The 26,713-nt window shown below is 35.1% G+C and overlaps 1 protein-coding gene across 2 annotated transcripts; it reads right to left on the reverse strand.

The window, feature by feature from the left end:
• Nucleotides 1-19,207: 19,207 nt before the first annotated feature.
• Nucleotides 19,208-21,820, reverse strand: LOC107848217 (UPF0481 protein At3g47200). Of its 2 annotated transcripts, none has more exons than XM_016692922.2 (2): nt 21,636-21,820; nt 19,208-20,683 (listed from the first exon to the last, which is right to left on the reverse strand). In XM_016692922.2, exon 2 carries the CDS (start codon nt 20,675-20,677, stop codon nt 19,385-19,387), a length of 1,293 nt encoding a protein of 430 aa, XP_016548408.2. In that variant the 5' UTR covers nt 20,678-20,683; nt 21,636-21,820; the 3' UTR covers nt 19,208-19,384. The 2 variants fall into 2 exon arrangements, with proteins under 2 accessions (XP_016548408.2, XP_016548409.2); XM_016692923.2 differs by having other exon boundaries at nt 19,208-20,679; nt 21,636-21,791.
• Nucleotides 21,821-26,713: the final 4,893 nt, after the last annotated feature.

Below are 26,713 nucleotides of genomic sequence, written 5' to 3' on the forward strand. Positions count from 1 at the left end.
AAACATACAAACCAAGAGAACCAAGGGATGTATCAAATCCCAAGACCTAAATGACCTATATGAGTAACACCAAGATCTTATGTTGATACAAAAGGAACTCAACTCCTTAAGCACCAACATTTCTAAGCCAATTGTCAACACTAGTAAAATCCACACTAGATGTTTACCCTAGTTACAATTGGCTTTTCCAAGAATACACTACAAGCACTGTCTCTTAAGAGAAATATCTTTCAATATCATTTATCAACTAATGAGAAATAATCCTAAGGAAGTCTATTTATAGCTTATTACATAAAATACTAAACTACCTTAATGACAAGGGGCTCCTATGGAGTGTAAAGGAAAGACACAAAAAGACCAAAACATATTTTAATAAGGCGCCCTTGGAGTGTAGCTTAGGGATGACCTTGGAGTGCTTTGGATCATTGAAAGCTCTTCTTCACTCATTTACTTATACACTCTCGAATAGGCATCCAAAGACAAGCTCCCACGTAACCTTCGACACATGGGATTGCCCTATTGAGCCATGCCTCTTCTTGTGTCTTCGAGGTGATCAAAACTTGAGTCCTTATGAGTTGGCCTCGAATGATGGCATCAAAAGCTATGATAGCCATTTGGCTCGTATTATCCTCGTCTTCTTGAAACGGACTCGACCTCAAATCCATACCTTACATAATCAAAGAAAGGACAAACAATCACAATATCCTCATAGCATGAGGGTTAGGGTTAGTACAATACATAACATTATCATGCCGAGGTGGGACACACTTGAAATATAGCCACGAATCCTTTGTTTTAAACATGAAAAGATTAGTAAAAATGTCACAAAGGAAGTGGCTAGGATAGAAACCAAGAGATAATGAAACTACAAAGGTCATAATGGTATGAACAATCTCCAAAGGCAAGAATACCTTCTTAGGATCCATAAGACTCAATTGTTTCATCACCTCTTTAAAAGACCACTTCAAGAGTGGTACCTCAATTAAAGTTAAGGTCTACAAAAAAACATATAGCAATGTCATTCCAATAAGTGGACCAACCAACAAATGCCCTATCTCCACATAAAGCTAATCCAAAACTATCATAGATGTCATCATAAGCAAGGAGGTAGTATATAAAGAAATCAAATGTAAAGGCATCATTCAAGGTGCTATTATCTATAACAATGCCATTCGACTCAAAGGACTTAGCATGTGATGCACACAAAAAAGAAATCAAAGCATTAAAGCTCATACAAATTCTTTCTTTTAGCCAATTCATGCCAACATACGATGTAGATTCAACAAGGTTATGAATATCATTATATGCATGAAGGTAATGAAGAAAGGTACTAATGAAACTATTCCCATCAATGATGTATTCACAAGTAGGAACGCACAAAGAGAGAAAAAGACATTGCAAACATGTAGGACCCTTTTTTTCCAACAACTTCCCGAGGGAAAGAACTTTACCAATGGAATCATGCAATTAGGGAGAATAGAGAAACTACTATGCAACAAACCAATCCAAGACAAGTAGTTTTCCCAAGAACTTTGTTTCCCTCTACTAGTGATATTAAGCATGCTCCTAAGAGTCCCACAAGATACTTCAAATTATCCAACCCCATGAAGGTGACAAGAAGTTTTTAACATCCTTGGACTCTTCCTCAAACAAGAACTCAACTTGGCATCCACAAATTGTGGTTCACATAAGCACAAGTATGTCAAACATAGATGCAAGTATATAAGCAGTACCCCAAAGAGCAAATGACATATTTGCCTTAGGGTCCTCAACCATAGAACCACCTTTGAGAATAAGGTTTCCAATCAAAACCAAGTCACAAAGAAGGGCGTCATGAGAAGGGAATTCATCCAAAGTGTTTTCAAGAGGGAATTATTTTCTTGACCTACAAGTAGTGATACCTTGGTCAAGAGTGGAAACACTCAATGGTGAACTCTCTAAGTTCCATTAATTACTCCTCTTCTTTTGTGAACACTTAACTTTGATGGAAACTCTGTCCATACACAACTTGGGTCTATCAAGTGGGTTGTAAATCCACAAGAAAGACTTTTCATTATAAGAAAGATTACCAACACTCACAATCAAATATTTCTTATCATCATGACCAATCATCAATTCGGATGTGCAATAATCTCAACATCCCAAGAGGTTATCGGGGTCAAATGGGTGAAGTATCCAAGGACCTAGGTCTCGGCTATACCCTATTTCCCTTATGGTGCCATCCCCAAAATTAGGCACACCCTATATACCACCATTAGCAATACCATGAATAAGAAGAGTGTAGAAAAAGGTGTCACACAAATCAACTTCAACTATGGTGCCCTTAAACAAGTACTCACTAGTTCAAAGTTCATCACCATTAGTATGCTCAACATAGGAATCACACAAAGAAGAAGTTGAGAGAATTTCTAAGCAAATATCACCTTTTCTTCCAAGAGAGTAATCCGCACATAGATTTAAACCACCACGGGCAACAAAGGGATCACAATCAAAACCATTTACAAGTTTAACCATAATTTGGGTTTCCTAAACATTCAAGCAAATCAAGGTCATCTTAACCTGATTGATCATTTTGCACACCCTCACTAGTTGTTGGCAACTCACATACCAACGTAGACTCATCTTGATTTTCACAAGGGTCAACTAGTGTGTGAATACTCTTATCACTTGGAAATGAGAACTTATTCAAGTTACAAGTGCTAGCCCTAGGTGGATACAAATTATTCTTACGAGAAGATTGCATACTCACAACAAGAATTTGATTTTTATGCAATCTAGAAATACCAAGAGTATCACAAGGGGAAGACTCATGCACTTCTCCTTCAAGAAAACCAACAACTACATCCACTTTGCTACTACTAGCCACATTACAACATTCTAAGTTTGTAGGAGTGTAGGAGATAACATTTTTATCTTATAACTCACATGAGTTACAATCTTCACCTTAGTGTGTGTCATGGTAGCCCACTTGCTCCTTTGGGAAGCTTAAATCACATGGGAGTTTTTTGAAACTTCTCCCTTGAATCATTCCTTAATCACTTGAGGAAGCATGGTAGTTTTGAGGAGTGCAGTGATTGGAGTTCTTTCGACCTTCCAAATGCTCCATCCTTCCTTTCAAAGTAGTCACACCTCCTTTCATTGATGTCATATCCTCTTTCATTGATCCAATATCCCTTTGCATCATCTTCATATCACGGTTAATGGACTCAAGTTGAGCCAAAATTATACTAGCAACATTATTTCCCAAGGTTTGAGGGGTTATAGCCTCGGGTTCCATTGCAATTGTACCTAAAAGAAAGCAAACCTACAAAACAAAACACAAATTAGTTCAAAATAACCTCACCACACTCTCACTCTCAAATTTTACCTCACACTTGGCTTTACAAGTGTTGAAAGTTGGCTTGTACTTCGTGAGTGATTGAGAGATGAGTCTACTTTTTCTCGGAGTATGTTTTTTTATTGAATGACTCAAGAAAATCTTGTTCGTACTTGAACCAACAAAACACAACAAATTCAAAACAAAAAAAATACACAAAGAATGAAAACATGAAAGAAAGGACTCAAAAACTAACGCATAACCTCGTGGATAATCACTAGTTTGTCAATTAGCACTAGAATCAATAAAATACAACCTAGAAACAAGAATTAGAAACTAAGAAATCAAGATTTGAGCTTAAAATTCAGTTGTCCCAAAGTGGTGATGTGGCAGCTTATGGTTGGACGTCAATTTACAAAAATTTTTTGTTCTTCAAGTTGTATTTTGGCCAATCTTCAACCAAGGGAGTGTAGAAACGATTTTGAGGGGGAAAATCCAAGTTTTGGAGCCTTTTTCTAGCTACAAATGAATTTGAATTGAAATGATCCCCCCCCTTGTACTTTCAATTGTGCTTTGAATATTTCTTTTGTCTACTCTTCCTTTTGGAAGACTTAGGAATATGCTTAGAATATTCTTTGTACAAATAACTTTTATACTATTTTTCTTCATTTTTGTAGATCAAACACCCTTTTTTGAACATTCTTCTCCAACAAGATATATAGGTGAGGAAGAACAACAAGAAGATTTAAGAGTTGACCAAATTTGACCACTAGGCAAATAACCCCCAAATTTAAATTTTCTTGAAGATCTAAGATCCCTTTGCCAATCCAAGCACAAATATCACAAAATTACTTCAAAAATGTCACAACCACATAAAACCACATGAGATCTACCCTCCAAAAGCTTCAAACACAAGTCTAACAATGGTGGAACATGCAAAACAACCCGGATCTTGCTCAAATCTTAGATCTAGACTCTATTAGTGCTAGTGAGCAAGGATCTAGCACTAGAAACTATCAAAACACACAAAAACTAGGTAGATATAAGTAGATCTAGGACGGCCTAATTATGACTCAATATTTTTTTGTGAGTTTTTGGACTTTGACTCTTTTTTTGTGAAGATTTTCTTTAAGGTAACAACAATCCAAGACTTAGAGTTGTAGGAACAACCCTAAAATGTGGATTTTGATACCAAATGATATAGATCTAAGGTAAGAAGATAAAAATAAAACCTAAAGAAAGAGATAAAGTCGAGAAGACTACACTAAGAAGCAAATACCACACAGATTAAGAGACAAACAACAAACGAAGAGCATAAATGTAAAGATAGTTATCTTGACATAAAAACATACAAAGCAAGAGAATCAAGAGATGTATCAAATCCCAAGACCCAAATGACCTATATGAGTAACACCAAGATCTTACGTTGACACAAAAGGAACTCAAATCCTCAAGCACCAACCTTTCTAAGCCAATTGTTAACACTAGTAAAATCCACACTAGATGCTAACCCTAGTTACAAGTGGCTTTTCCAAGCCTTACACTACAAGCACTCTCTTAAGAGAAATGTATTTCAATATCATTCATCAACTAATGAGATATAAGCCCAAGGAAGTCTATTTATAGCTTATTACATAAAAGACTAAAATACCCTTAATGAAAAGGGGCTCCTATGGAGTGTAAAGAAAAGGCATAAAAAGATCAAAACACCCTTTAATGAGGCGCCCATGGAGTGTACCTTATGGAAGGCCTTGGAGTGCTTTGGGGCATTGAAAGCTCTTCTTCACACTTCTACTTGTACACTCTCGAATAGGCATCTAAAGACAAGATCCCACGTAACCTTCCACACACGGAATTGCCCTATTGAGTCCCCAAAATGGTTTTCCCATGCCTCTTCTTGTGTCTTCGAGGTGACTAAAGCTTGAGTCCTTATGAGTTGGCCTTGAATGATGGCATCAAATGCTATGATAGCCATTTGGATCGTATCAACATTTATTATCAAATAATTTTAACTCTTCGTATATTTTATCAAGGCAATCTACAGTTGTATTCGTTGATTGAGCAATAAGATTTTAAAAAGTTGGCAGTGCGAAAAAACAAAAATCATAAAGAAGAAGATAACCAACATAAAAACAACAATCATAAAGAAGAGGGATGTAATATCCCATAAAATCCTAAGTCTAAAATTCAGCTCGTTAGTCTTTACAAGCTCCAAGACTTAGAAATTTTTTTTAAGTGTTCAACACTTAGTCTTATTTTAGAACTCTGAACTTTGGGAATTTATTTGACGACCTTTATGACCTCCGTTTTTATATTTTCAAGTTGCGTTGTGATGGGGTAAGGTCGTAGTACATCCTGGGTAAGTTTTAGAATTTTTTGTATAGCGTAAGGGCACGTTTGGGATATTTGGGTGCCCAAACCAGTAGCTCAGGGCACCGCCTAGGCTTTAGCACTGTTATAAGCAGGGCACCGCCCTGGGTTCCCCGGTACTCTAGGCAGGGCGATGCCCTGGAAGTCCGGTGGGTACCCAGTTTTTAGCATTCAACCTTTGTATTTTCAAGGGCAATTTGGTCAATTTTCCCACCCTATAAGCCTAATAACATGAGATTTGGCCATAATTCAACAACTTATACTCAATTTCTCTAAAAAAAGTCTCAAGAACACAAGCTAGGGTTTTTATAGAAGATCCAATTTCAAGAAAGTTTCTCTGTCAATCATCATAGATTCACGAAATAAGGTATGCGTAGTGTTCATCCATGGATCCCTTTCATTCATAAAGCTCAAGAATCAAGTTTTAAATAACAAATTATGATTTTTATGTGTTGTATGATTATGTTTATGTTGATGGTTGTTATTAGTGATTCAAGATGGTATCTTAATATATTTTTATGAAGCATGTGAGCATGTTAGTTGAAACCCATGAGTTTTGGGGTGGTTTAAGATAATTAAATTGATGATTTCACCTATGCCATAAAGTGTGCCTGTAAGGTGTTTAATGAAATGCCTAGAATGATAAAATCATGTCTCTTATGACTCAGTAGTACTTAAATGACAAGTCTATGCTACCCCTTATGATTCAACACAAGTTCTATGCTATTGTTGCGTATTTATTATTGTGCCATGCCTATGTTGATAGAATGCTCATGATGTTAAAGTATGGAATTATGCTGTGAATGCTTGCATTCTTATTCATGAACAAGACTAGGATAACCATGTGTTGTATGAAATTCCCAAGTTAGTGTATTATGAATTGTTGATCTTGATTATGTATTCAAGAATTGTCAAGTCTTGTCTGTTTTCTTCCATTGAGTCCTGGGGGTACTTGTACTGAAAAAATATAGTTGTATGCCTAGAGCCATGTCATGTTATCACGATACTCTCAGTCAATCCATGATCTATAGAATTCAGTCAGTCATGTGAATCAGGAAAACTTAGAAATCTCAGTAGTTCAAAAAAATCTCAGTGATCACGGTACTTAGAAATCACCGTAACCTCAGTAGTCCCAGAAATCTCTATAATCTCAATACTCTTAGTCAGTCATCAGAGCTCAGTAATATTTCCGTCATTCAACAGAACTCAGTAAATTTAGTTTAGCTCCGCTAAACAATACCACTAGTATCAGTTCAGTTAATCAGATCAGCTCAATTAATCAGTTCAGTGTCTTTCAGATGGGAGTAGTATTTAGCACTGAGTGAGCCTAGAGATGGGGACTCACCCTCTAGATAGGACTGAGATCCTTAGAAGCAATCTCTAAGTTCCAGAACTACGTAGCCAGCGTAGGTACGAGATGTCACCCATTAGGTAAGACTGGCAGACTTCGAGATCACCCATTAGGTAGGACTGATCTCAACTATGGTCAATCAGTATAAGTATCATAAGATTTAGAGATCACTCGATAGGCAGGACTAATCTCAGACTAAGTCAAATCATCTTTATTATCATTATACTCAGAGATCACCCGCTAGATAGAACTGATCTTATATTTAGTTACTCCATACAGAACGGTACTCAGATAGTTCCATTAGAACTTAGACTGTCAAATACAGTCGCTCAGTATCAGTTACATCGGTTATGCCGATCATCATAGTCATATCAGTTATATCAGTCATTATGACTCATGTTATCAGTATTCAGTTTCTAGACTGTTAGACACAATCAATCAGACCAGTTCTTCATAATTCAAACTGTCAGAAATAGTCATTCATTTATTCAGTATGTCAGTATCAGAACACTCAAGTTGTCAGTATTCATACACAGTAGTCAGTATCTCCATGAGTTCAGTTTTAGTTACTTATGCATGTATGTATTTTTACGTTCATATTAGTCAGCATTGTTCATGCATATAAACCCTTTGCATTTAACCTACCTCACTCGTATACTCAGTACATTCAAACGTACTGATGCATTCACACTATGGTGTTTTATTTTAAGCCATAGATTTAGAGGCACGAGTTTTAGAGCAGCCATAGCATTGCAGATTTCAGCAGTCAGAGTTAGAAGTGAGTCCTCATCCTTCGAGAAAATAATTATTTCTTCATTATCTTATTGATTAGTTCATTAGTTGGAGTTAGTTGGGGACATGTCCCATCAGCTCCTTATTCAGATTATTCAGACAATAGAGGCTTTCAGACTAGATGCAAACTAGATACAAATTTTTATTGTTTAGACTCTAGTCATTTTAGTTTTGTTTTGGGTATTCTATTACCCCATATAGATGTTACGTTATTCAGATATGTTCAGTATTGAACCTTATGGCCTTTCAGTTCATGTTTCTGCATTTATATTCATATACTATGCAGTGTACAAGTATAGATATCAGTCATGGCTTAGCTTGTGGTCCTTTGGGGTCATGAGCACCGTATAACATTCCAGTTTTTAAAATCGGGGCGTTACAAGGGAAAAGATATTTAACAAATATAAATCATTATATTCATATTGTTCATTTCCATTAAATATATTTTGTTGGGGTCAAAATCGAGAGGGCGTCATGCGGAAGCTTAAAGTTGCAAGTCATGGAAATGATAATTTAGATGACAAAGAAAAACATACTAAAACATAATATTGTAGATATGATTTAGTACCTACATTGAAAACTAAATCAAAAAGCTGAAAATCTATTGGGAGAAATTTCTCTTTAAACAAGACTCTGTAATGACTACATGTGTGGATGTTATTGTGTTGTGGCATGACAAGAGAGATCTTCTATTTATAGAGTCACAAAACCCTTCTACCAAGAAATAATAAATCTAATAGAAAAGAGATCCTTTCCAACAAAGAAACCTCTTTCCACCAAGAAAACCTTTCCGAAGTAAAACACAATTATGGTAGAATCCAAGTAAAGTGAAAATTCAACATAAATCTCCCCTTGACTTGAATTTCTAGCAAAATTGATTGTCATTTTTTTCTTCACGTAATCTTCATCACTGCTATCATGGTTAAAAATATAGTTTAAATATTATGGGTTAAAAATGGTTTAAAAAATATATTATTTTTATTTTTAAAGATGAAGCAGCAGGAATGTTGAAAATATGCTTTAAAGTCCTTTGCCATATGCAGCTAGACAAAGATCTTCATTATCATCGAATGGGTTGCAATTTGATCTCAACATATCTTCAATTTGAACCATCGGACTATTGAATCATAGGTTCTGATACCACTTGTTGGGTTCGAAATCGAGAGGGCGTTATAGGAAAGCTTAAATTTGTAAATCATGGAGATGATAATTTAGATGACAAAGAAAAATATACTAAAACATAATATTATAGATATGATTTGATACCTACACATTGAAAACTAAATAAAAAAGCTTAAAATCTATTGGGAGAAATCTCTCCCTAAACAAGATTCTTTAACAACTACATTGTGGATGTTATTGTGCTGTGGCTTTGAGAAGAGAGATCTTCTATTTATAGAGTCACAAAACCCTTCTTTCAGGAAAGAATAAACCTAATAGAAAAGAGATCCTTTCCAACAAAGAAACCTTTTTCACTAAGAAAACCTTTTCAAAGTGAAACACAATTATGGTAGAATCCAAGTAAAGTAAAAAATTCAGGACAAATCCTAACACATTTTAGCAGCATCAGACCAACAAAAAGAAGAATTTTTCTTCTAACAAAAGTCCTAACCAGGAAATCTTCTTCTGCAATGAACAAAAATAAAAATAAAAATAAAACTTAAACTTAAACTAAACTAGGGAGATGATGGTGGTGAGGGGAGATGATGTAGTTAGTGGATTCTAGACCAAGCCTCTCTAGAATTGTCTGTACAAAATGAGTGATGCGGTGTAGTTCATGTTTAGGATAAATATGATCTTGACCCTACTCGTAGAAGAGGCGATCAAGGTCATTGCCCAGGAGAAGAACATCGTAGTGGCAATGGGTACTCATTCTCCTAATTGGAAGAATTGGGATTCTTCTTAGAGGCATGACTCTGGTTTGAAGATGAAATTTTTTTTGCACTGTGTAGTATAGGTGGAGTGACTGGTCACATTGAAAACATCATTGTATAAATAGATCCATAGAATGTGGCTTTCAAATTTTCAACTAATGAGTAGTGACGCATGTAGGAATAGAAGATGTTTGGGTTGTGTATATCAGTTGTTTTTATGTGAATAGACGTGTAGTGCAACTTTTAATTAATTAAACACATCAAATGATGATTAAATGTATCGATTGGAGTGATACGGCGATAAGAAGACCGATATATCATGTTTGATGAATAATTATAGATCCTTTAACATTTCTCTTAATAGACTGTGTGAAAAATATATGATAAATTTATGTGGTCTATCATAGACAATGCCTAGAGTCGATTACAACAACAACTGACCAGTGTATTCCCACAAAGTGGGGTCTGGGGAGGGTAATATGTACGCAGTTCATACCGCTAGCTCTGAAGAAGTATAGAGGCGCCTAGAGTCGATTAAAATTGAACATAAATTCTACAGATATATGGGGGTCCCCAAAAATAGTAGCTTTAGTTTAAAAAAAGAAGAGACAAGCCTATATAACAGTTGTTATCCATACCACGTGTGGTTCTCTTGTGCTCGGGTTTCTTGTACACTAAACAATTATTTCTCCTATTGGACCTGAAATTTCCATCGATGCCCTTATCATATTTGACTCTCTTATTTCGAGTTTGGGATCATAAGGCGATGGAAAAATCTTCGTATCTTGCAATTTTTGTGGCACAATCCATTCAGACTCTAGAGGGACAATGTTAGTAGCTTCAGAGTATGCAAGGAGGTACGTTTCGATTTTATAAATAGGAGAAGAGTACTCATACATGGAATTACCAAACCTTCATTATCACCATGCTTCAATTGCAAAATGGCCATCGCATTTTCGGACGACAGTTTCATCAAGTCATATTTCCTATAAAAACAAAACTTCTCCAAAAGATTGACCTTGGAAGTAACATCGCTATCAAACATGGTAAATAAGTTGAGATTCCCATTCATATTAGTAACATACAAGGAGTCGCTCGCGCTCTTATTATCCCTTAAGATCTTTTTTGCACAAGGCACAAGTTTGTTATTTGAACTGGCGACATATGCATGCCGCTTCTTGAATATTTTACCAAACTTTTTAGCAATCAAATTGAATATATATGACATGGGATACTTCCTTTCATCCATCAACAGTGAGTTGAGCGATTCGGCGGTGTTTGTGGTCATCAAATCGTACCCATTGTCCAAAAGTGGGCTCTGATCCACTTCTTAAAACCAATCACATTTTTAAGGATATGTGCTATCTCGAGGCATTTGTCCTTGAATTCCAAAAAAAGCTCTCTAAAATCATTTAAGCCATAAGCCTTTACCGCAACGTAGAATAGATAAAGATGGTCTCCACAGTGCTGATTTACTCGAAGATTTTCACAGAGGTACCTCATGAAAAGTTCATGATGCACACGATTGTAAACACGGGAGAAGGCATTGAAAATGCTAATGTAACTATTGGAGATGACACATAAATCTGGATCATCGTCTACTATAGTCTTTAACTTTTTAAAAAAGAAGGTCCAAGAAGCATCGTTCTCTTTATCCACAACACAAAAGGCAATCAGATAAATATGTTTTTTGGTGTCCTATTCAATGATGCTTAGCAACACACCCCGCTACTTTCCATATAAATGTATTCCGTCAACGGCAATTGCCTTTCTCATGTGGGCGTATCTCCGTATGCAAGCTTCGAAAGCTAAGAAGTAGTACATGAAGGATCCATCTTTCTTGTTAACCATGATAGAATAAGAAGAACAGGCATTCAGTGACTCGACCATGTATAAAAAAGCCGGTAAGCAACAATATCCATGCTTTGATGTCCCTCGAACAATGTTCTTCACAATTACTCGTCCCTTCCAACACATCCAATAGCTTGGCATGTAATGCATCTCCTTAAAGACAATCTTCTAAATTTCTTAAAAATGATTTCAGATAATATTTTCTTATGCCTTTCCGTGGCGTGTTCAACACCGCAAGTGTGGACCCCAACGTACTCTTATATGCAAAATCTGTTCGAGCATTCGTACTTCTTTGCCCACAACAATCAGGCGCAACCATGAGATACATATGTCATCTTCAATAATTTGCTACAACTCTTCTTCGTAACAAAACCAAAAGACTGCCTCATCGACACTCGATCTAATAACATTTTCAACTCTTATTGTTGCTGAATGTTTGTTCAAGATAGAAATTAATTTCATCGAAGAAGAAATAATTTGGTTGTGTGTTTGAGAAGATAACAAACAAATGAGCTAACAATGGATGCAATGGACAAGATTATGACATTTGTGGACTGATTTTGAGCTGCTCATCGAAATCGTGCTTGAAACGGAGAATTTTAAAGGAAAATCGGGAGCTTCTTTTTTAAGCTGTTAGGAATTTTTTTTATAATTATTTTTAGAAGAAAATTTTGAATATAATTATGGATGATAAGAGGAGGGCTAAAGTGTATTATTAGAAACTTATGTGATAGATTTGTTACGTTAGAAAGAATATATGATGACATCGTAAATGATGTCTATTTGGCAAATTTTTCAAGACTTGTGTCTAAATGGCAAAGAAAGTTTTGAAAGTGGGTATTTGGCAACTTGGCCCAAGCAAGCAAGCTTTAAGTTGGGGGTGTTGGAAAGAAGACTCAAAGATATCTTTATATTTTAAGAGAAGTGCTCGTTTGAAGTTGATGTTTAGTTTAAACTTAGCTCAAAACTCAATATGTAAGAACACTTTCAACTTAACTTTGTGCTAGGGGTATTACATGATCTTAATTCATGTCTAATGCACTCTCATACTAAATGATTGATCCTCTATAGGTTCTTATGTCTTTACCACACATTTCTAGTAACAACAGAACGATTCTTAATCAAATCCGCATATATCAATTTAAAAAGGTGTTTTATCATATTCAACCTATCTTATATGCATCTCATAAAGATTAACTTTGAAAGACGCTTTACTTTGTGTTTAGAAATCATCTGCGAGAAGGTCTTTTGGCACAGGCATGCTACTAAAGAAAAGTAAATCCCCTTTCCTTCACTGAATTTGACTTTGTTGCACCCTGAACTGCTCTATCGTTTGAATTAAACTATCAAGGCAAATCCAAGAGAGAAATACAAGGGGTTGTTAGTGGTCCTTTTTCCTGTCTGAGGATGAAGAAAATAAAAAGGCCCTTTCTCCCCTGTTCTCAAATTCAGGAAATTAGGCCGCCCGTTTCCATCCTTCAAATTATTGATGTGTGAGATTATGCAATGACAAAAAATGATGCAATCTATACAAACATTGTATTCATTAAAACAATACAGTACAATACGATTCAACATAATAAAGTATAATTCATTATGAAACAATACACAACAACCATCCAAACATAGTACTACTGACATAGTTCTAAATAATGTACCATGGATCTTCACGAAGGCACTCCCTATTCCTTCCCATTAATCAATATTTAGGATAAACAGTGAAATAGGTTTGAGTAGTAGTCAAAAAAAGAATGAAAATAGCAGCAAGTAATGCAAGTGCTTTCCATGGAGTGAGAAAGTGAGTGATAATTAGTTTAGTCATCCATGTCTTTGCCTTGCTATTATAGTGCTTCTATATTTGTTCTTTGACACTGAAAACAAACTGATCGTTATCCAAACCACAAGTATTGATCTCCTTGAACAATTTGACAACTTCATCGTCACTGTTGAGTCGGTTGATGAGTATCCGTTTGTCTCGTAGTTCTTGCACATCTTTAGGATCATTGACGATCGATTTCATAAAATTTATGTAACATATAACTTCCAACCCAACATCTGTTCCAGGACTCATCCCATAAGCTATTATGTTCTTGAGCCAAATGCGTGACCTGTTTGTCACGATGAATGTTGGTAATTCAAGACTGCCGTAGAAGCAGAATTACTTGATATCATTCACTAAACCAATTTGGGCGGGCCTACAATAGATGCCTTTTTCTTTGAGATCTCTGACTGAATGAAATGAGTAATTGTATCTCTTTGGTTCAATGTCTTCATCATCGCCAACGCTATAATAACGATTTGTTTGGTTGGCTTTGGTCCAATTTCCTGAAAAAATTGCTCTCCGGAGAGCTTCTAGAAGAAAGAGGGGTGGGTTGTTGCTATCATCTCCGATGTACCCTGCTTCCTTTCTGTGATTTCCATAAATAACTCTAGATATAAAATTCTTGATCCACCATTCTGTGTACTCTTGCCCATATCCAAATAGAGTATGCATCCAGTGTTTGATGAATCTTGTGCTAAGACTAACTTGCAGGACGGAATTGATTCTGAGGAACAGGTTGCTCAACATGGTCCATCAACTAAAGGTACCAAATATGAAGGCACCTCAACAGGGGAACTGATTCTGGAGGCACACTGATAGGGGAAACTGAATCACCAACTACCCTAGCTCAGAACAATTACAGTAATCCTAGAAGCTCACAAGGATTAGTCTTAAAAGGATACAAGTATCAAGGATCCCATCCTATTGAAAATGTGCTCACTTATCTCACTTCTGGGATTACTATAAGGTCTGGGTTAAGGAGCATGTGTGCTTTTTAAGCATTTTTGTCAGAAATTAAAACAAAAAAGGGTGAATGAGGAACTTCTTGATACTGATTGGATCATAGCCATGCAAGAGGAGTTAAATCAGTTTGAAAAAAGCAAGGTGTGACACTTAGTTCCTCCTCCAAAAGATAGGACAATGATTGAAACTAGGTAGGTGTTGATGAACATGGAACAATTACAATGAACAAGGCAAGATTGGTGGTCCAAGGATACAATCAAGAAGAAGGCATAAATTTTGATGAGAATTTTGCTCCCGTGGCAAGAAGTGAAGCAATAAGGCTTTTTGTAGCCTTTGCTGCTTATATAGAATTCATTCTCTATCAAATGAATGTTAAGAGTGCATTCTTGAATGGAATTCTCAAAGAGGAGGTATATGTCAAACAACCACTAGGATTTGAGAGTAAGGAGTTTTTTAATTATATGTATATGCTTGACAAGACCTTGTATGGACTGAAACAAGCTCCAAGAGCTTGGTATGAAAGAACGTCAAAATTCCTTTTGGAGCATGGTCTTACTAGAGGTAAAATTGAAAATACTCTTTTCTTAAAAACGAATCAAAAAGATTTGTTGGTTGTGCAGGTGTATATTGATGATATCGTCTTTGGCTCTACAAACATGAACATGACTTTGCAAAACTCATGAGCTGTGAATTTAAGATGAGTATGATGGACGAGCTAAATGTTTTCTTAGGATTGTAAATTAAACAAACAACCTCTGGAACCATGATCCATCAACAATAATATGTCAAGGAACTTCTTTAAAGGTTTTCCATAGAGAAAACAAAAGAGATCAGCACACCAACAGCCACTGCCACTAAGTTAGATATAGATGAAACAGGTCCTGTTGTGGAGCAAAAAATATATAGAGAAATGATAAGATCATTACCTTATCTCATAATAATTAGACCTGATATTGTATTTGGTGTGGGATTGTGTACAAGGTTTTAGGCAAATCCTAAAGAATCTCATTTGAAATCTATGAAGAGAATCTTTTGATATCTAAAAGGAACAATTGATCTTGGCCTATGGTATCCAAAAGGTAGTAATTTTAACTTGATGGGTTATTTTAATGTTGACTATACAGGCTATTTGGCGGATATAAAGAGAACCATAGTCATGACTCACTTCCTTGGATCATGTTTAATTACCTAGTCCACTAAGAAACAAAACTCAGTAGCTCTATCCACCGCTGACGCTGAGTATGTTGCTACTGGATCTTGTTTCAGTTGTTGTGGATTAAACAACAACTCATGGATTTTGGTGTGGATTAAACAACAACTCGTGGATCTTATCGGATGTGTTCCTATCTTTTGTGATAATACAAGTGCCATTAATATTGCAAGAATCCTGTCCAACATAAAAGAACTAAATATATTGATATTAGACACCACTTTCTTAGAGATAATGTTGAAAAGGGTCTTATATCGATCATGTTCTATTCTATTGAAGATCAAATTGATGATATATTCACTAAGACATCAATCATAGAACATTTTGAAAAGAATAGGTTAGCCTTGGGGATGATTAAAATTACATAAATCATCCTTCATCCCACTACCAATACAACACCTTTCATTCCAATCAAATCATCTGACTTCACCGCATGGACAAATTTCAAAAACTCTTTTTCCAGTCCTCAGTCCTTTCTCAACCCCACTTCACCAACTCCTGTTCCTCTCCAAATTATTGACCCATTTGATATTTTAATTTCCAATTTGATTCCAAGAAAGTTACAATCTCAACCAAAGAGAAAATATTCACCCTCAGCTATTGTTCATTCTCTTCAAGCTGCCCTCGAGAGTGAAAGATCTGCAAATGCTAAAATCATCCAAAAATTGACTAACCTCATTCCCTCTGCTTCCTCTCCTTACTTCTCTCCTTAGTACCTTAGGAATGCTTTTGTTTTGTGTGGATAGACTGTTTATTCTTTATCAGTTTATGGTACTATTAATTTTATCTTGCTTCGGTATGAACTGGGCTTAATTTCTTCTTATGATCTACTCTTGTTCAACTTATTGCATGTTGGTACTTTACTCTGAATTTTGATTATTTTAGTGATAGCCCCAGTGGCCATGAATTATTAAACACTATTTTCACTTATCTGGGTCCTGCTTTTCGATGATGTCAAAAGGGGGAAGAAATAGATTATGTAATGTTTATAACTTAAATGACTAACTTGTTTCATTAGAGTGTTCTCATGTTTAATTCCTTGATTGAGTGTGTCAGGGATTTAAGATGAATGTTGTGATGTTGTGAAACATGTACTGGTTTGTCATCATCAAAAAGGGGGAATTTGATAGAGAAATGAAGTTTTGATGATTGATATATAAATGAAACATGTTATTTATGCTGGTTCACACTTGTGAAGAAAAGAAGTTACGGGCAAGATTGATGAGAAAATAAAGTGGTTGAAGTTAGTTGATAAGAAAGCACAATTCAAATATGCTTTCAACATTTATCACATGCAGAAAAGAAGTTGAGGAGAAGATAAACACAACACTTAAGCTGATAAATGAATCCTACCTAGACAAGGAGACATAATACAACAAGGAGTGTAACTAACTGATAGAGTCATATTGAAGAAAGAAGATTACATCATCTGAAGGATTTCATCAAAGTTGGCTTAAATAGAAGAGACGACTTTCAATACTTTTACTTAATGCACTGATAATAAAAGCACCAATCAGTAAATTAGTTCAACAGCTTGAAGAAGTCATAAGTAGAACCTGTTCCTTTATTTAGAGTCAAAGAGTGGTAGACTTTGTGTAATAAGTTGGTTCTAGAGTTGTAATTAACTTTAATTCTAATCACAGTGAAGTATAAACTGAGTTAGGATTAGTGTATTCAATTTAGGAAACTCGAAGACTTGGGAACACTTATCTTGGAAAGATTTGTGTTATTGTAGAAATAGGAGTTAGAGTTTAATTCCTTGTTTACAAGTGTTTTGTAATTTGTTCATTGTTGAGGCTCAAGAGTTTTAGTGGAGTTGGGGTTAAATCTTGTAGAGGTACATGTCGTAGTTTTTTGTACCTCTTTGAGCCGAGTATTTTTCATGTAAAAATGGTGTCTCCTTATTTACTCTGTCTAAGTGAACCACGTTAGATTACTTGTTTCACTGATAGACAACTACTAGAGTAAAACAGCTAAATCAGTAGGTTATGCACTCTAACAAAAATTTAAAAAAGGACAAGTAAAAATGGACAAAGGGCATAAAAACAATGCAAATATCGAGGAACAAAAAAATGACGGACATACTCAATCCAAGAATTGAGGGAAAATTGACCCAATCCAATGTTTAAAAATTTTAATACTCCCTCCGTTTCATATTAGTTGACCCGCTAAAAATATTTATTTAATTTTAGTTGTTCAAGTTCTAAAATTAAGAGAAGTTGTGGTGTTATGTAACTTTTCTTACACCTTTGTGATGCATTTTAAAGTCGTACAGATCTAGGTCTGGAGTGGACGCTTTCACTAGCAAGTTGGACCGTTACATATGGTATCAGATCCAATCTTGTGTCCGTCTTACCAGAGTTCAAACTGAGTTTAGGTGAATCTCAGTACAGTGTGACAAACCTCAGTCTTGAGTCTAGGAAATGCTCGTGCAGTGGAGCAAACCTCGGCGAGACAAAACACATGAAAGATGTTATGTATATAAGTAAGAAAGCTTTCATCCTAGTGACGCATTTTAAAGTTGGAGGTGTTGAAAAGAAGACTCAAAGACATCTTTATATTTTAAGAGAAGTGCTCGTTTGAAGTTGACGTTTAGTTTAAACTTATCTCAAAACTCAATAAATAAGAATACTTTCAACTTAACTTTGTGTTAAGGGTATTGCATGACCTTAGTTCATGTCTAATGCACTCTCATACTAAAGGATTGATCCTCTAGAGGTTCTTATGTCTTTACCGCACATATTTCTAGTAACGACGGAACAATTCTTAGACAAATCCACATATATCGATTCAAAAAGGCACCATGATTGTTTTAATATATTGTTACTTAAATTTAATTGTATATTGGATATGGCTTGTAGTAAACCTCTGTAAGATAAGGAGGATCATAAGGTAGGTAACATTTCACTCATCTTTGTGAATGGTACCTTCCAGGAAGCAGGTCTCTTTACATTCAATTCAAAGTTTCTTGCATTTTTTGATGTAGTTGGCGAAGCATAGTGAGAGCGACACATTTTCTCTTTTCAAAATAGGAAAGCAAAGCCTAATCATCAGGTAATACATGATTGTTAGAATATGGAACTGCGTAAAAAATTAAATTGTATCAACATGAGCAATCGTTGTTTCTTCACCGAGAAGCCACTCACGCATACTGAATAGAAATCATCTGTGAGAAGGTCTTCAGGCATGCTACTCAAGAAAAGTAAATCCTTTCCCTTGACTGAATTTGGCTTTGCTACGCCCTGAACTATCTTACTGTTTGAATTAAACTACCACGACTCTCGATAGGCCAACTCCAATTGAGAAATACAAGGAGCGCTAGAGGTTTTTTTTTCCTATCTGAGGATGAAGAAAATGAAAAGATCCTTTCTCCCCTATCGAACAGGGGATAAGACTCTAGGTCTTCCCAACAGGAAAGCCACATCGAACTCAAATTCAGGAAATAAGTCGGGGCCCTTATACTTGGAGTTGAGCTAACTGCATATGCAAAGAGGAACTTTACTAAAGATCCTAATAGCAATCAACCATATTGGAAAGGACGAATCACACTCGAAAACCAACCTCGGCTGGATTAGATAAACAAAAATATCGAATCAGGCCGCCCTTTGCCTTCCTTTAAATTATTGATGTGTGAGATTATGTATGACAAAAAATGATACAGTCTATCCAAACATTGTATTCATTAAAACAATACAGTGCAATACCATACAACATAATAAAATACAATTCATTATGAAACAGTACGTAACAACCATCCAAACAGAGTATTACTGACATAGTTCTAAATAATGTACCATGGATCTTCATGAAGGCACTCCTAATTCCTTCCCAACCATCAATGTCTAGGATAAACAGTGAAATAGGTTTGAGTAGCACTCAAAAAAAGAATGAAAATAGCAGCAAGTAATGCAACTACCTTCCATGGAGTGAGAAAGTGAGTGATAATTAGTTCAATCATCCATGTCTTTGCCTTGCTATTATAGTGCTTTTGTATTTGTTCTTTGACCTTGAAAACAAAGTGATCGTCATCCAAACCGCAAGTATTGATCTCCTTGAACAATTTGACCACTTCATCGTCACTGTTGAGTCGGTTGATGAGTATCCGTTTGTCTCGCAGTTCTTGCACATCTTTAGGATCATTGATGATCGATTTCATAAAATTTATGTAACATATTACTTCCAACCCGACATTTGTTCCAGGACTCATCTCATAAGCTATTATGTTCTTGAGCCAAACACGTGACCTGCTTGTCACGATGAATGTTGGTAATTCAAGCTTGCCGTAGAAGCAGAATGACTTGAACTTGATGTCATTCACTAAACCAGTTTGGGCAGGCCTACAATAGATGCCTTTTTCTTTGAGATCTCTGATTGAATGAAACGAGTAATTGTATCTCTTTGGTTCAATGTCTTCATCATCGCCAATGCTATAATAATGATTTGTTTGGTTGGATTTGGTCCAATTTCCTGAAACAATTGCTCTCCGGAGAGCTTCTAGAAGGAAGAGGGGCGGGTTGTTGCTATCATCTCCAATGTCCCCTGCTTCCTTTCTGTGATTTCCATAAATAACTCTACATATAAAATTCTTGATCCACCATTCTGTGTACTCTTGCCCATATCCGAATTTCAACAATTTCTTGATAAGCCAAAATGGAATTTGATTCTCAAGCAAAAGTAGGTCGCGGAGAGCCAGTGAGAACACCACTTTGCCAAGACGACTGCTGCTTGTTTTAGCGATATGCGCTTTGAGATTTATAGAGATAACGAAACAGGCATCCAGGAGCATCATCTTTGCAAATTGCTCTTTACTATAAGCAGCAGTGTATTCCTCCATATAATAACTTCTCACGATGTCAACTGACTCCCGGAAATCTTGAAGGAAGTCATTTTCAGTTTTACCACTTCCAGAGACAAAATGATCCAAAAGTTCTTGCTTCAAGTTCTGGACACCTTGGAGCTCAGGTCTCCCGTGATGGTAAGGACCAATAGAAACTACCATCGGACTGTAGTCACTGCAATAGTCACTAGTAGATTTCTTGGGATCGAAATCTTCAATTTCCATCTGTAGCATTGCTTGTGGAACTTTAGGTATTTTGCGCCCACGAGCACCCAACGGAACATTTTCCATAGCTGTCTGCCAATCGGAGATAGATTCAGGATTTGAACTTGATACTAAAAATTTAAAATTATGGGTTCAAACTATTAATTACTGAATTTATATTCCATGTTGAAAGTACCAAGTTCAATGAACCTGATACTATTAGGCTGCTGCCAATTATGCAACAGAATGGTTTAATTTCATTGAGAAATTTTCATATACTTTGTCATTAGCCTTCCCTTTTCACTAGCTTAACAGGATGGACTACCTATCTCGAGACTGAAACTATGTAAACTTTGACCAATAATTAGGCAAATATACTCTCGATAAACATATTGTATCACATAAATTGAGACAATAGGCAGTAATAGTGTATCCATTCTTCAGAAAATAATTCTTGACAATTTTACTTTTTCTTCTAAAAGATCAAACCACTTAACCAAGGACCTAAATACAAAATAAAATTAAAAAAGAACAAGTAAAATAATTAATACATCAACTGTCATGATATAATTTTTAAGATCTTCAGGGTAACTAGGAGAATACAAGGTCGTCTTCCACTTCAATGGCAAACCAAATATATGTATATAAGAGACCAACACTTCTAAGTTACAATTAATCATGGGCTATGTTGCTCGGACTCTTCAAAAATATCATCGGATGTGTGTCGGATCCTTCAAAAGTAGTACATTTTTTAAGGATCCGATACGGGTGCAACAACATTTTTGCAAAGTCGGAGCAACTTAGATCATGGGGATACTATATGTGTCATTCAGATTAGTGAAGTTAAGTGGTTTTTTCATTAGAAATATTAGTTTGATGATTTTCTTGCAATTACACTAAACAAACCCAAGCTTTTGAAGAATTTATCAACATGCTATAAATGTCATGGATTTATTTCTATGGTAACTGAAAAGAATTTATCAAATATGAGCTTTAATATGAGTTCAAGCAGTATAATTTAACAAAGTAGAGAGAGAGAGAGAACCTGAAGTGAAGTAGCTGAGGGAGCAAAGCTTTGGGCCAATTAATCAAAGTTCCAATCCTATATAATCAAAGTCAATGGCCTTTTCATTTTAAAACTCTTATCGTGCCACAACTGTTATTGATATAATAATGAGAAGGGAAAAGACTCAAATGGCTCATCCGATTAAACTAGTACCCATCTTATGTAGCGACCCTCCAGTCTATTTGTAAATTTTTCTTATTTTAACTCTCCTCATAATGTTTGGACGTGATTTATGACTCATGGGATGGATAATATCGATTCTTGAGGTGTTCGGAGGCAATATAGGCCATTAATTAAAGTTTTGAATTATTTTAGATAATTAATAAAATTAGTGAGTAATTAGACTAAATCCACAAACTCATAAACTACCCTATAACACATGACCTGCATTAAGCGTGAAGTTTTCCTAGTTAGTGTGAGTTAATGGCCAACTATGACCTAGTGTGAACGTATGAAGTTTAAGAATGGGTAATGTTTTGATTAAATAGTGGTGGTGATAATTAATTAATGATAGCAGTACGTTCTATTATTTTTTGGTTTCCCATCCGGTGTTCGGTATCCACGTTGGAACTCCGAATAATTCGGATCGCGCGTTGCAGGTCCCATTAAGGTAGTAGCGCTCCCAACAGAGTTTTCTCCATACCCAGAGTCGAACCCTCAACCTCTGGGTAAGGGTGGAGCAACCCCATCCACTGCATCACAATAACCTATGTTGATGTACTTTGTATTATTAGGTGTACGCACCTTGCGCGTGTATCTCACTTTAATGAGTTCAAATATTACATTTAATAGGATATTTGTTTAAATAATAAAGATGAATATAATAATTAAATTTAATATCTTTTAAGTATGTAAATATGGAGAATTTATTTATTAAACCTAATCTTTATCAAAAATATTTTTAAAAGTCGATCGACATTCATCTACCATTTGTAAATTACAACAAAACAATACAATGATAGAGACATCAAAATAATACAATTAAATCTAATCTTTACGCACAAAAATTTTTAGGGAAAGGACAGAAATAACACCTAAAATAAAATAATTCTATAAAATTAGCACCCAAATTTGTAATACCCGTAAGTAGCCACTCGCGAGTCACGTTATAAACCCGCTAAATAGCCTCTCCACACTCGCATATGGTTAATTGCATATAACGGGAAAATACAAAAAAAAATTCAAATTACAATTTTACCTTCTTTCCTTTTCAATCACAAATTTCTTTCCCTTCAAACACCTAATTCTCCATTCATTACCTTTTCTGATACTCATCTTTACCTTTTACATTCCACAACCTTCTGTATAAATCTCTAAAAATTTGCTCAAAATTGATACAAAAAAATGGATACAACTTCTTTTTTAGTATCAATAATGATCAAATATGGAGGTGAATAAATATCTGAGGTTGAATTTCAGAATTTCATCATCAATAGAGTTTTGTTTGATTCTGCCTTTACGTACAATGGATTTGTTGCTAAATTGTATAAAGAGTTGAATATAGATCCAACTAAAGGTTTATTGGATATCAAATACATTGTCACAGCCGGATCTATGCCTATATACAATGACATGAGTGTCAAATTGTCTATGCAGATGAAGAAAAAAAGTCTCGATATCAATAAGTATCCATTGTGTATAACAATCATCTCTGTCGAATTTCCAGCTAGTGAATTATCAGATCCTATACAGATTGTCGAAGCAAATCACTTTCTTGCCATTGAAGATGATTTCTCCGAGGAACACTTAGAAGATGAGCCAAAGCCTATCATAATGGATCCTCTTTATAAGGATATTGAAGAAGGGAAATTGTATTGGGATAAAAATACAATAAGTAGCGTTATGAAGAATCATGCAATCGGACATAGATTTCAATTTAAGGTCAAAAGATCGTCAACATCAAGGTATGAATCTGCACAAAAATAATATCGATTTAACATATATAGTATTATGTGCTATATGTACTTTCTGAATGTGGTATTAAACTGTATCAAACTAGTATATAATAGTATCAATTGAGTATCAATGTGGTTTTTATGTTGTATATGTACTTTCTGAATGTGGTATTAAACTGTATCAAACTAATATAAAATAGTATCAATTGAGAATCAATGTATTTTTTATGTGGTATATGTACTTTCTAATTGTGGTATTAAATTATATCAAACTAGTATATAATAGTATCAATTAAGTATCAATGCGGTTTTTATGTGGTATATTTACTTTCTGAATATGGTATTAAACTCTATCAAACTAGTATATAATAGTATCAATTGAGTATCAATGTGATTTTTATATGGTATATGTACTTTCGGAATGTGGTATTAAACTCTATCAAATTAGTATATAATAGTATCAATTGAGTATCAATGTGGTTTTTATGTGGTATATATACTATATATAGTATAAAAGTGTATAAATATGGTATAAAACAGTATAATTTGGTTATAGATACCGCATATGAAAGGATGTGAGCTGGCTGTTATGTAATCGACTAAAATTCAATAATCCTTTTTATTTCTCATCAAATAAATGACATTTTTTTAATCTTATTTGCAAGTAATAAACTAACATTATCTCTTTATAAAAGACTTCTTTTCTAGTAAGAAAATAGAATGCATCAACAACTTTGAACAAGAAGACCAAAAATGGATTTGCCCTGCTTACTGCTTGTGACACCTTTGTGGAGTTTTATCTACAGAGGGCTTAAAATGATAGATGTTGGGAAGGTTACTGAGGATTTTGTTTTCAACAAGGATGTAACAGATCGCCGTGTATGGATAAAAAGGTACAACATTAGTTTTTGCCCATCGGTTAGCTCAGCTTTGATTGGTAGCAATGTTGTTAATGAGTTTATTTGGGACCATGAATGAAACTTGAAGGTCGGTGCCTTTAAAAGCTTTAAGAAGTTCTGGATTTGCATCATAAATTATGAATCTTTTGCCTTTGAAACCTTTGATTAAGTCAACTGATTTTGTTGGTATAGTAGAGTTGTTCTCAAGTTGTCTGTAGCATATTCCAACCTTAGATGAGATTTTTGCACCTAAAATTTATAAGTAGTAGAACTGACTGAGTTACTGTAAGTAAAATTTTCAAATAGAACAACATTATTTTGTATAAATGTATTAATACAGGTACTATCTGCCATGTGCGAATGAAAAATGTCAGTAGAGTTTCCGATCTTCAAGTCAAAAAGAGTTAGAGGTCTTCATGGTGACAAGATTCTTTGATGGTCACACCTGTGCAATTGTAAATAGAATGCTTTCACAACATGCTACTTTATTGACCATTGATGAAATGGTAAAAAATAAGTATCTAAATCTGAAATCATCATTCACTCCCACAGAGATCATGAATGAAATGAGAAACAGTCATGGGATCAGAATGAACACCCTTTTATCCCTTGGATAATAAGGGGTGTCCAATTTTATTATAAATAGGGGGGATGTTCAACACTTTGAAGGCAAAAAAATTTCAATTATTTTCTTTTGTTCCTTTCTTCCCTTTCACTAAAAAAAAAGATACACAATATTTCACACACAATCAATTTTTCTTCCCCCACTTTCTCTTCTAAAACATACACAAAACACATTCACAAATACATAAAAATACACTTCAAAAATCAGATTTTCTCTCTTTTCCCCTTTTCCTTCTCTCTCTCTTTTCCCTTCACTACTGCTGTTGCTCGCCACCACTGTTAGAGCTCTGATGATCGAGCTCCGGCCACCACTCCCATATATTTTCTTTCCTTTTTTTTCCCTCTTAAACCCACACAAAAATACATAATATACACATCCCACACACAATCTACCACCTCTTTTTCTCTTTCTCCTCATCGTTGCCTTGCCGGAGTTGGTCACCAGCAAGTTTCAGCTACCATTCGCCTCCCTTCTCTCTCTTTATTTTCACCGCACCTCGTCGGAGTTGATCACTAGCAGGCGGGCTTCAATTTCGAACCCTATAACGCACTATACAGCCAAATGTTCACCGAAAATGGTCAGATATGATCGGACTCGTCATGTTTTCTGGCGTTGCTCCGACAAGAGCCGTTGAAGCAATGACATTAGTAACTTCCTCTTGTTATCATCATTACAAATTTGGCTGGAGTTGACAATTCTCCGGCCAAGCTTTATGGATATTGGAATTTTCTATGATTTCTCCTTTTATTTACTGCTAATATATAACATAAAAACATTGCGTTGTTCATTTTTTTTTGTATAGCCCTAACTTTGGTGAATCTTTGATATAGTTGCCGCGCCGTTATTTTTGAGATTGCTGTAGTTATTATTATGGTTTGGCTCTCTAATTTTTCTATTGATCTTGCACTTTTTTGGTGAACTAACACTGTCCCAACAATATGTTGCTTCCATCGTTCTAGTTACTTGTTTTTTTCGAACTGCTTTTCAACAATTTTACCTATTTACTTTGTTGTTTGATACTACATTGATAATGAACAACATACTACATAATTTGGCCAATGACAATATTTCTCTGTCAAATTTTTGAGGCCACCCCATTACAAAAGACGGACTTTATTTTCTCAAAATTACTTATTTAATATCAAATATCAATTCTTGACCAATGAAGAAACTCTCGTCAATTTTTGAGGCCTTCCCAAATAAAAAGACGCATATTACGTATAAAAATACGTAAGAAAATAAATAAATTCGGGCAATAACAAAATCTTTACAATATCATGACAATGCAAAGGATTTTATGATTCGTATCTTGGCAAGGCGATTTATGATGGTCGATAAATCGAGTAACCACTTCGTAGTTATGGCATATCTAAAATCTATTCCGAGCCTACGCTTTAATAATTTTTTTTTTATGTATATTTGTATACATATAAGCACACATAATTTCTAGTTTATGTTATTTTGTTACCAACGTATTTGTAGAGGTTCTCGGGGATACTTGTCGAAAATAGTATTCAAAAGGAGTTTGACTTTACATTTATTTTTTTGCATTGTTACAATGGTGTTTGAAATTTACATTTGTTTTTATGCATTGTTACAATAGTATAAATATCATCCATAGTGAAAACTTTATTTTTG

Source organism: Capsicum annuum, chromosome 11 (assembly GCF_002878395.1).
Source record: "Capsicum annuum cultivar UCD-10X-F1 chromosome 11, UCD10Xv1.1, whole genome shotgun sequence".
In the NCBI taxonomy this organism is placed as follows: Eukaryota; Viridiplantae; Streptophyta; class Magnoliopsida; order Solanales; family Solanaceae; genus Capsicum; species Capsicum annuum.